Genomic DNA, 12,905 nt, shown 5'->3' on the forward strand with positions numbered 1-12,905 from the left:
GGTGAAGAAAATTCCTTTCTCGGGAGTCAGAAATGCTCAGAAAAGTAAAAGAAAGGAGAAAAGTAAAAATGAATCAATATCTTACCTAAGCATTTTTCTAAAGCATTGCACCAACGTCTACATGCTTGAGTTTAAATAGATTTAGTGGGTTAAGAGCATACCTGTTATCTTAGCTTTTTTTTTTCTTCTTGTTGTTGTAATAAATTAACCTGACCAAAGCAACTTCTTTTGAAGTTATTTGGCTCACAATTCCAGATTACAATCTCTCTGTAAAGAACTCAGGGAGGTAAGAAGTTGAAGGAGTTAGTGATATTACATCCACAGTCAAGGCCACAGTAGAATTCTCTCCTCTTTCTTCCGTTTAGAGAACAACAGCCTATACAATGGCGTGGCTCACATTCCAGGCAGTTCTTCCTGTTATCCTAATTAAGAAAATGCTTGCAGGTACACCTACATGCCAATTTATTGTAGACAATTCCTCATTGAGACTTCCTTCTAAGGTAATTCTACATTGTGTCAAGTTGACAACCAAAATCAAATACCCTATTTCCTAAGCTAATTCTTATCTTATATGTTTTGTTAATATACATTCATGAGATGAATCATCAGAGAAAAGGTGAGTTCACTGAAAACTGTTTTAGAAATTGATGAGGCAAGTCGGTTAAATTCTTTATAACTTGAAAATGGAAGTAAATTATTATGTAGTTGACTATGGGGAAAATAGAGTTGAAGGTTCTAAAGTTCTGGCTGAAGAAACTGGACTGAGGGAGACATCACTTTTATTTATCCTGTCACTCTGCACACAGATGTGCCCTGACACCACTCAGTGTGTGTGGGGTGGGGGGCGTGTGTGCACTTGTGCATGCATGTATGTGTATGTAACATTTGTGAACCTCTACTAGTGTGGATACATCTACTGCAGAAGTCCCTCAGGCTCCAGGCCCATTTCTTCTTAGTAAAAGAATCACTATCAATCTTCTCTTAGGGTCAATCAATTCCTTGTCAAGAACTGTGTTAATCTTCTTCATTTGTTATCATCACAATTAATCTTCCTAACAGCCCTTTTGTTAACCCCTTTGAACCTGGAAGGCTGATCAAGGCTAATCCAGTATTATCTAATTAATTCATGTGTGAACTAAGATTTGAACCAAGGTCTTCTGTCATGAGAGCTAAAACTCTGCCAATCACATGGACGACTGAACAAGCTCTGTACAATTTAAACCATTTCTCTGGCAATAACTAAAGACATTAAAGAGAATTCTTAGGCCAAAACGTTGGGACTAATTATATTGATCTGCTGGCATATCCACACAGGCTCTCCAACCTCATTGTAAAATAATAATGATAATGATAATAATAACAACAACAACAACAACAACAATAATAATAATAATAATAATAATAATAATAATAATATGGCTTCTGTATTTCCTGGCTTATACTGCTAGCTCTCAGTTTATGAGAAATAGAAGAAATCCAAACTCGAGAAGCCAAATCCATGCTAAATAATCAAACATAGCTTATGAAAAGCATAGAAAATTGTAGTGCATGTTTTCATTTTCTTAAAAACACAATCATGCACCTCCGCCTCCACTGTCCCACGTATGTTTCTCTATAATCCCGGCTGTAGCTGCCGCTGCTTCTGAGGATTCTCTCCTGTCATGGCTTTGGGAATAAGATGCTTTCGCAGTTACCTGGCTGATTTGAGCAGACCTGTTTCAGAAGTTCCCATGAAGACAGTGTGAGGAAGACAACGTGACCATATACAGTACTCAGCCTACCCAGCAGAGCCAGTTCGCCATTTTGCAACCAAGAAGGCCAAAGCCAAAGGGAAAGGACAGCCCCAGGCCAGAGTAAACATTAACACTGTCTTGGTTGAGGACATAATCAGCTTGGAAGAGGTGGATGAAGACAATGAAATCTGTGGTGGAAGCACTTAAAGATAATTTCAATAAGACTCTCAACGTAAGGACTGCACCAGGATCCCTTGATCATATTACTGTGGTAACTGCTGATGGGAAGCTCGCTCTAAACCAGATTGGCCAGATCTCCATGAAGTCGCCACAGCTGATTCTGGTGAATATGGCCAGCTTCCCAGAGTGTACAGCTGCAGCTATCAAGGCTATACGAGAAAGTGGAATGAATCTGAACCCAGAAGTGGAAGGAACACTAATTCGGGTACCCATTCCTAAAGTAACCAGGGAACACAGAGAAATGCTGGTGAAACCGGCCAAACAGAACACCAACAAAGCCAAAGAAAATTTACGGAAGGTTCGCACTAATGCAATGAATAAACTGAAGAAGTCAAAGGACAAAACCTCGGAGGACACCATTAGGCTCATCGAGAAGCAGATCAGCCAAATGGCAGACGACACGGTGGCAGAGCTGGACCGGCGTCTCGCAGCAAAGACCAAAGAACTTCTTGGATGAAAGTCAGCAGTCACAGCCGAGCACCGGTGTCTGCTCATGCAGTGGGGGGCAAGCGTGTGCGCCCACTGCCCTGACCATCCATGGGAGGCTGACACTGCTGCTCTCCGTCAGCCACTCAGCTTCCTGTTGGGATGGTCAGGCTTATGGGATCTCTTCCTCGTTTCCTCGCTCTGCTCAGAATCTGTCTCCTGGTGTGAAGGCCCTCAGAGAATGTCTCCTGGTGTGAAGGCCCTCAGAGAATGTCTCCTGGTGTGAAGGCCCTCAGAGAATGTCTCCTGGTGTGAAGGCAGAGGACCTTTACTCTGTCAGTGACCTTGACTGTGGTGTCACCGCAAGACTAGGGCCACTGTCAGGCTTAGCAGCTCCTCTCTTCAACACAGGAGCCTCCTTTCAAACTGTGAATCATCCCCTGCCCTTGTGTTAAACTCATTTGGATTAACGTGGACCTTCAGTCCAACTGCTAATGATCAAGCTAAATAAATTGGAAAATAAAAAAAAAACACAATCATATTCTCCTTTACTTTTGAGATATGGTACAAGTGCCCAGGCTGGCCTCTGACTGTGTTCTTTGTGCTCCAGCCTCTGGAGTGCTACTATTAAAGATCTGTCTCTCCTCTCAGCTTCTTCTTGTTTTACATTTTCTTTGACTGACATAAGAATATGTTGTCCTTGTCTGTTACTTACTGTTTAACAGCTGGAAAAACAATGGAAGTATAATATTTTGAAAATTAGTTATCTTTCTTACCAATCTGAAACTACTTAAATATTTACTTAATTTGTGGCTTTCCTCTAGTTAGACCAGTGATCCTCAACATTCCTAATGGTGTAATACATATATACATATATAAAGGCAATAAAATCACTCAATAACACGGTAGACAGAGCCCAAATGGAGATCTCCTGTGACCAAATGAAGCTTCCAGTACTGAGAATGTTTTATATGTAATTGAGTTGTTGACCAAAGGGATCCCACATAAACCCCCAAACAACTAAGACTTGTCAAGACTGTAGGATGTTCTCCAAAAAACTGATGTCAAGGCCTTTGGTTGAGAACAACACCCACACAACTCACTGTACATGGAGAAGTCAAGCTAGTGCCTATATACAGCCTTTAGCCTTATGTTCTGGTGTGTTTGGTAGAGAATGGTACTCTGCACACTACCAAAGCAGAAAGGTAAATACCAGCCCAGCCACAAGTCCTTTGCTTTGCAAGATAATACTGGTGCAATGGTAGCACACAGCTTGTGTGAGCAACCAACCAATATCTGTCTTGACTTAAGGACCACTCCATGAGCTGAAACCCATATCTAGCACTGCTTGGGTGACCAAAAACCTGAAACTAAATAGCCTATAGCCAGACAATATGCAGCAAGTAAAAGACCTCAGGAAACCCTTAGTAGAATGTTTCCATCAAAGCCCTCCCCTTAGGAATCAGGGAGTCTGCAGAAGAAGAGACTGGGAGATCTTAAGAACTAAGAGGATAGGGAAAAGATGAGGCCTTTTAAATCAATGGAATTGACACACACAAGAACTCACAGAGACTGAGGAGGTTGTACAGGGCCAATGTGGATCTGGACCAGATGGAGTCTTAGAGCTGAAAGGAGAAGTGAACACATGGCCCATTCCTAACCCAGACGCTATTGGTAACCACTTACAAATGAAAATGTAATTCTCCCCAAGGAGTTTCACTGGGGAAACAAACTATTCTTAGGAGTAGGCTGTGCACCAGCAGGAGGTTTTCCCCCCACGTTTTATGCTGTAAGCCCTGTGAGTATATATTTTATCTTCCAGTTTTATGTTTTTATAGGATTCCTGAGTGTGCAAATGAGTGGGTGTTTCTGTGTCTTTTCTTAGGGTCCTATTCTTCTGCTTGTTTGTTTTGTCCTATTCGGATGTGTTAGTTTTTGTTCCTTTACACTGTTATATTATTTTATTATACGATATTATTTTCTCCTAGAAGCCTCTTTGCTTTCTAATGATAGACAGAAATGATTGAGAGGGAGGAGGAGCTGACAGAGCTGGGAGGACTAGAGGTAGGAGAAACTGTACTTACTGTATATTATATGAAGAGAAAATCTATTTTCAATAACAAATTAAAACAGTGGTCATCACTATTCTTTGTACACTTAAGTAGTTAGAGTTTAACAGTAAGAACTGCACATAAAGATTTATTTCTAGGAAAAGCAAGAATAGCATCAAAAATTGGGACGCGTGCTTAGCGCCTGTGAAAATGCCAACAAATGAAGCAGAAAGGAGGCCAGAGATCTTCTTTAAATCAGTAGGACACAGGCTAAGGAGGGCAGACTGTTCTCCCGCTTCCTCCAGGTCGCCTTCCCAGAAACAAGAGGGCCCTGGCATCAGCCTCACATCTACTGAGGTTCCTACAGGACCTCTGTTGAGCTGGAACTGCAGCGTTGTAAACAGGGTACTGAGAAAATTATCCTCAAAGGTGTGAGTTAATAAAAACACTTCAGTGTGCATGAACAGTATTTCTCAGAAACTTCTAGGGCCAGGAACAAGGTCTCACAACTCAACAAAAACAAAATAGCAATTACCCAGGGCGTGCGAGCCTCAGTGACCAATGACAGGTGGTCTCTTTTGCTTTCAGAACAAAATATCCACAAAATATGAAACTGTGTATGGGGACCACCTTAGAAGACAGAAGTATAACTAATATAGCAACTCTCAAAAGCTGATAAAATAAGTGGAAAAATATTTGAAATATTGAAATGTACAATGATAGTATTTCCAAATTGGCTGAGTGACACGAACAGCTTTGAGACAAGTGTATCTGTGTGATTCTCTGCTGAGGGACTTTGTGGTTCATGCAAAGAAGCCCTCATGCTTCAACATTCATTTCAGAATTTGGCGGACTGGTTTTTATTAGATATTTTGATTTAATAAATGTGCAGCAAAAATTAAACAGTGCTGAGTATACCATAGAGGGTGAAGCATCAAAATCTCATAGAAACCCATACATGTATTATCAAGCACCCTGTCAACTCAGGTGGGTCACTGTGAGAAAAGCCATTTGAATGATGCAGACTGTCCTGGCAGTGGGCCCAGTTCTATGTCCCAGAGCCACATGCAGCTCAGTTATCCAAGTAGGTACCAAAGGCCGTCTCTGTGCCTCTTTTGTAAATCAAAGCTATAACACCCAAGAATACATGAAACAAACATCTCTCGTGTATAAATAGAAAAAATGTTTATGAATATAAGAACAAAGCTGTAAATAGTCGGAGTAGTTAGAGAGATTGATTTGGCTACACACAGCAAGCGGCTGGGCCAAACGTACCCTAGACCTGGCAAAAAAAGAGAAAACACTCAGCAAAAATTTATGATGACATAAATTTACACCTAAGTCTTTGTTCTAATAAAGAGGCGTAGACGTCATGCGAAGACAGTCACCACCCAGTAAGTTTCTATCGGGATGCTCTGAGGTGTGTAATTCTAAAGAAGCGCTTAGCGGCTCACAGCACTTACCTTCTTGGGATTGAGTTCAAGGTGGATAAAACACTGTGTTTGACCCACTGTGCAAGTGGTGACCCCTGCCACAGACCGGAGTTCATCTGTTAGGTTTAGCCCCTTCTCCTGGAGAATGGTGGCTGTTTGGTTAAGTGTGACTCGCCAAAAGACCTGGACTTCTTCAAAGGCCCTGTGCACAAAAAACAAACAAGAAAACCTGGAACCCATGAAATGTAGTGACACTTCTGTCACTGGCACTATGTGAACTTCCCTTCTCCTCCACAGGGGGCAGCACTTATTGTGACTGACAATGGGGAACAGAGCTGCACTTGCAGCAATGAGAACACTAAGACATGGTCTCCATAGCATTCTCTAATGACCCACTGTTCAGTGATGAACTAATGCTCAGGAATGTTAAGTCAAATTCTCTCTGTCCAATGTAACAAAATGTGCAAACAAACAGCAGAGAGAATCTCAAACCTCAAGAAAATGGGTATTATTGATCTTTTAGCAATAATTTCTCTAGAGGAACACACTACAACAAAAAACAGATATATTTAAAACCAAAAGATATCCTACATTTTTACAGAAGCAGCCCCTATGTTTTAATCCATACATATGTGCATGCACATAGCAAGTAAAGACATGTACTAAGTTACTAAAAACTCACTACTGAGTTTAGGCAGCAAGGAAACCTTTGATGTTCCAAGTCTCCCCTGGAGCGCAGTGGTGATATACACTGTCATCACAGAATGGTTAACATGATAAAGAGATGGTCTAAACCATCCGATATTGATCTGGATGGTATGCAAAACATTCTAGGAATTCTTATGCTATGGCTAAAAGCCCAATGAGTTAAGTAATAGATTGAGAATGACATCATCCCCACACTAGTGAGGTAGCTTGGCCAATAAAAGCACTGGCCATCCTAGCCTGACAATCTGAATTTAATCCCTCAGACCCATACAGAAGAAAAGTGACAACTGAAAGTTGTCTTCTGACCCAACCATTAGACGGGTGCCCGCAAGTAATAATAGTAAATGCAGAATATATACTGTCAAACTAGCTTGCAGGCCACCTTTATCGGTAGTCACCCTGCTGTCATCATTCGTTATGAATCTTAAGTTCTGTATACAATTTCAGGATGTTACATCTCCGAGTGTGAACGCACACGCACACACACACACACACACGCACACACACGCGCACACGCACACGCACACACACACGCACACACACACACACACACACGTGCGCGCGCACACGCACACACGCACACACACACACACGCACACACACCTGTTGGGCTGCCTCGTGACCTCTAGGCGCTGACTGCTCTTATCAGTTCCTTCCCTCAGCTCCAGGCCTCTCAGGGACTCCTCACTGAAGCCGACAATGCCGTTGTGGAGGTCACTACCTGGAAGGGAAAATGGAGAGCTATCAACATTTGGGAATTTATAAACCCTCCAGTGCCACAGTCATCTTGACAGCCCAGAGAGTCTAAAGGAGAGATTCCCACATGGAAAGTGGGAACTTTAATTTTTAACTTTTTTTCTAAAAACATTCCCAGACTATAATGCCAAAGCGGGTATCAATTGGAGAAGCAAAGGCAAGAAGAAACCACCTTAACATCCTAGTGTGTGTTCATGATTCTCTTTCTCCTTTTTTTGGTTTAACTTGTTTGATTTTTATTGAAACTAGATTCTTTCTTCATATCATATATCCTGAGCACAGTTTTTTCTCCCTCCGTTCTTCCTAGCTCCCTCCAACTTCACCTCTCCCCAAGATCCACTACCCTCCATTTCTTCTTCAGAAAAAAGCAGTCCTCCAAGAGGATCAAACAGGACAAAATGAGATACAAAAAGACAAGGCAAAGGCTGGACACACGATGTCTCTAACGAGACTCTACAGTACACTTGCTAGCAGCTGGCCTTTCACATGGTTGCTAGTCCAAAGGTTGTGCATCACACACAGTGCAAACTCCAACAGAGTAGCAACTCTTTGCTTTCTGTATTCTACTGTGCTCCTAGCAGAAGAGTGCCAGCTTAGGGCAAGCCTTTAATAAAAAGTATTTGTCAAGTAAATGAAGTATGTAATTAATTTACCTTCCTTTAAATGGGTAGTTTATGTCACATACTTACCTGCCCCAGGACAAAAGGAGAAAAGGATTAGGCAAACCTGAGTGTTAGAGGCTCCTTGGTGGTTATTTGAAGCATTACACACACACACACACACACACACACACACACACACACCACACATGCACATACAACACATACACCACACACATACATACATATATATACATGTACATACTCACACATATACACAACACACATATACATATCACATATACACACAACACATACATATCATATGCACATACATACATGCATATATACACATATATACTCACACATATATACACACCTTACCCCATATACACATGCATATGCACACAATACATACTCATACATACATACCATACACACATACACACCACATACATACACAACACATACTCACACACACACGTACACCACACATACATACACACACACACATACACAACACACACATACTCATATATATATAACAAATATACACACAAATGTGTATGCATATGCACACATGTATATACTCACATACACACCATATACACACACAACACATACACATTTTCACACACATACACACCACACATACATACATATAACATACACACATACACCACATACACATACCATATATACATGTACATACCCACACACAAGCATAAGCAGGATCCAACCTAGTGGTGGGGAGGAGCGTCTACTGCATGCTGACACAGTCATTTCATGTCCAACCAGCATGTAAGTGAATGTGGGTCAGGCCAGTATCTGAGATACTGCATGTGCTGTCTCTGAGTGACAGCCTTTCAAAGTCATCCTAGAGCAGTGGTTTGCAACCTTTCTAATACTGTCACCCTTTGACACAATTCTTCTTGTTGTGCTGACCCCAACTGTAAAATTATTTTTGTTGCTATTCATAACTGCAGTTTTGCTACTGTTATGAGTCAGGATGTAAATATCTTTGGAGATAGAGGTTTGACAAGGGGGGTCTCTCATAGGAGAAATGATCCTAAAGCAATCAACCTCAAAAACAATTTACATCATCCACCCAGGATGGTTCCAGAAATAAACACTGGTGCAGGTTAGTGAGATGAAAAACTGTGTAACTGTACTGCTTGGGGAGAGACAACAGGAACCAGGAACTCTGTCTCCCAGCTCTGAAGTGTAAGAAAATGTGGACACATGTGCTGTGGCGTGCATGTGATGGGCTGTTTGTCCTCACTCCTCCTAGGTGCACTTTATCAGCTACCGTGACAGTCCTCACTTTCCTTAATTTAGCCATTATAATCACGTTTTAGCCCGGCATTAGACGATGATGCCACATTTTCCTCTTCAGTAGCAATTATTTCCTCCCAGCTCTGGCTCTGCTCTTCCCTGGTAGTTTAGTATCCTGTTTTCTTTTGTAGAGCAATAGCCACTGTCCAGGGTCAAATTAAAATTCTCTTGTTACATCTACAGTAAACTCAAGCCGTATTTCTTGGTAAGGTGATTCTGTATTTCTAATGTATCAGTGCTCAGGTCCAAGACCAAATGAGTCATTTAGGATCTGGCTTCTTTTAAAGTGGGTTCTATGGGCTGGAGAGATGGCTCAGTGGTTAAGAGCACTGACTGCTCTTCCAGAGGTACAGAGTTCAATTCCCAGCAACCATATGGTGGCTCACAACCATCTGTAATGGGATCAGATGCCCCCTTCTGGTGTGTCTGAAAACAGCTACAGTGTACAGTGTACTTACAAACATTAAATAAATAAACCTTTAAAAAATAAAATAAAGTGGGTTCTAACATCTAAACACGGAAAGATTGTGCTGACTGGTTGATGACAGAATCAGGAAAGTTAATGATCTACTTAAAACAAAATATTATAAAGAGGAGAATCCAGGTGGGTGACAGGAGCATGGGCAGAATAGAAGAGTAAAGACACATTAGGTAATGTGGCCATAACTGGCAATGGCCCTGGGTGTGCAGCATCACATGATATTAACAGACAGGCATGGCGAGGAGTCCATTGCATCCATTTGTCTGACAGAGAATCTCACACTGTTCAGACTTCGAGCAGGCTTTTGTGTGCCCTATTGCCTGATAAATGGAGAAGCAATTTCCTGCCAGACACCATCCTGATAATAGCATAATTGCATGCTGATCACCAGAAAGCTCTCTTCCAACCACCTAACCAGGGATCAAAGCCTCGCGATTGCATGGTAACTCATGGAGGAGTGTTCAGAAGAGCTGGAAACCTCTAGAGACCATTTTTATTTTCACTGGACTGATTTCCAGTCACACTGATTGCTAGACATTTTGGCTGTCAGCCATGGTCATATCTGAATGGCTGTAATAAAATGTTTAAATCATAGAACATGAGGGTGATGCTTAATTCCAAACAAATTTTAGTGGAAATATATGAATTATATTAAGCCAATGTAAAAAAATTGCAGAAATGAATTAAAATTTACAATGCTCTCAATATACTACTGAAATAGGAATGGTGTTAAGTATAGTTAGGGAAAATTTGTAAGGTAATAGAAATAGGAAAAACAGTATAAAGGAAGTTATTACAATGTAATAACTGAATGGCTAAAATAGCACAATTCTGAGGAAGCCAGTGAATCTTAGGAACCAGTGAGCGCTGAGATCTAGTGCAGAGCACGTAGGTGGTAAATTTCTTAGTATTATACACTTTGAGGTTACTAAGAATGAACCTCAGGAGTTCTCACCACAGAAACATTAAGATTTGAGATGATGAGTATGGTTGTTGGCTTGAATTCATTATTTGACTATTTAGAACTCACATCTCATGCATATGAAAATAGATACTATGTAATCAAAACACAGTTCAATCATAAACTGGCCTTGTTACTGCCTTAGTTATTGATAAGCTGTGCTTATCTACTTTGTGCACTGTTATATAGCATTATTTCAGAAGTAAACAGCAAGTTACCACCACATCAATATGTGTGAGGACTCCTAAAATTAACCATCTGTGTGAATGTATATAAATAGGACATAGGAACACAGAGAGTGGGAGGCAGGAACACGATGACTGGATCAGTAGCCATAGATTAAAAAACAGAAAACTTTAAACTATTGTAACACAAATATATAGGGTTTGTGTGTTTGTATGTGTGTATACATGTACATCATACACATGCATAAACTATACATACATATACATAGAGTTTGGTGTGTGTGTGTGTGTCCAACTAGTACAATGACTATATCAATTATCTTGGGTCAAAAATAATAAAAGATAATAATTTTAATCTAATTCAGAGCATATGCAGAAGATTTTTTGACAATTACAACTTTGCTTTAAGATGATTACTGGAAGTGGCTAAAAACTTAGAATACCATTTCAAAACAAGCAATCTTATGTTTGGATATCCAAACAGCATTTCTAGAAAAATAATGTGGACTTAAGGATTTTTTTCTCTCTGTTGTGAAACTACAGATTTATAGATCAAGTACCTGGCCCTTATCTAAGCAATGCCTATAATTCGGTAAGTTGTAGTCTGGCCTGAAAACAGCACGAGCTCACGGTATCACTCGTTACTTTAGGAAGACAGTTATTTCATATCATTGTCATTGTTATTTAGACAGGATCTCATTCTTTCACTGACTGGCCTGGAACTCACTATGTAGAGCAAGCTGGTTCTAAACTTGGAGAGATCTGCCTGCTTCTGTCTCCTGAATGCCACAATTAAAGGCATGCACTACCATGCCCATCCCAAAGAAAAGCAATTTCTAATGAGTTATGATGAGTGACTCAAATAACTGTAGTGAGGATGTACATTACCTGTGATAAGGATTAGAGCAAAGGCTGAGAACCCAGAGCCATCCTTTCCCCTCACAATCTCTGCTCCCCCTTGAGGGTCAGTGAGAAACACATAGAAGAATTCCTGCCCCTCGGGCTCATCATCATCCAGAATTCGAACTGCAATTCTATGTTCTCTTTCCCCATTGAGAAACGTCAGGGTTAGCATTTGTTCTTCGAAGTCTTCTTCTTCAACTGCCCATGTTAGGTTGCCAATTCCATAAACATCCTGAAAGGGCCAGACGCTGGGTTCCTTCTGAGCACATCTTCCCCCAAAAGTCCTCACTGTTACACTGACATTGCCTGCGAACCCACCTATCCTCTGGATTTGAATATCTGCAGTACTGGGTGTGTTATTCTTCATTTCCTCTGACACATAGACAATGGGGGGTCCGAGACTCAGTGTCCCAAAGACTGCAGCCTGAGCAGTTCCTGGGGCCAAGTCAGGCTCCTCAGATATGGCGCTGTGAATGGTGACAAGTTTCTCAGGGATGGCAGACACATCCACTGTCTCTGTAACAGGGGCAAACACCTCCGTGGTATATGGAATGGTGGTTATCTTGCTTTTGTTAGGGTGTGTGGTAAAATCAGCTTCCATGGCAAGGAGAGTGCTGTCAGCTGCCACAGTCCCTGCTGTCACAGGGACAGAGACAGCTACTCCAGCCGGGTCATCATTGTCCAGTATGGTGACCATTGCAACACTGAGATCTGGATTTAGGCGAGGTCTCCAACTCACATCTCCCTTTCCTGGTCCCCTAGTTTCTACTGAAGTAAGATTAATGTAAAATGTTTCTTCTCTCTCAGGAAGCTGATCGTTAATAATGGTTATTTCAAAATCAACCTCAGCTTGGAATCTCTGAAAAAAAATTTCCCCCTTCTGAATAGGTTCGAAGTCCTCCAGAGGCTTAGCGCTTCCTGCAGTCGTCTTGTAGGAGACTTTAATCAGGTCACCCTGAAACCCAAACAGTCTTTGCACACATATTCGGATTATCAGTGCATCCTCTGACACTGTGATATTTCTTGAGCCTGGGGAAAGCTGGAAGACTCCCAGGGGTTCAATTTCAGCAGTAGTAAAAGCCGATCTGGAAAAA

General features: G+C 41.3%; 1 protein-coding gene and 1 pseudogene across 3 annotated transcripts in view; one reads left to right on the forward strand and one right to left on the reverse strand.

Annotated features, from left to right (window-relative positions):
* Adgrv1 (adhesion G protein-coupled receptor V1) overlaps positions 1-12,905 on the reverse strand; it is a 580,259-nt gene that overhangs the window by 356,569 nt on the left and 210,785 nt on the right. For all 3 annotated transcript variants that reach the window (XM_039103389.2, XM_039103390.2, XM_039103391.2), the window contains 3 exons: positions 11,797-12,896; positions 7,195-7,312; positions 5,914-6,085 (listed from right to left, as the gene is read on the reverse strand). In XM_039103389.2, the coding sequence (XP_038959317.1) occupies positions 5,914-6,085; positions 7,195-7,312; positions 11,797-12,896 (1,390 nt within the window). The remainder of the gene's footprint in view (positions 1-5,913; positions 6,086-7,194; positions 7,313-11,796; positions 12,897-12,905) is intronic.
* Positions 1,662-2,494, forward strand: Mrrf-ps1 (mitochondrial ribosome recycling factor, pseudogene 1; annotated as a pseudogene).

The sequence above is a fragment of the Rattus norvegicus genome, chromosome 2 (genome assembly GCF_036323735.1).
Source record: "Rattus norvegicus strain BN/NHsdMcwi chromosome 2, GRCr8, whole genome shotgun sequence".
Classification (NCBI taxonomy): Eukaryota; Metazoa; Chordata; class Mammalia; order Rodentia; family Muridae; genus Rattus; species Rattus norvegicus.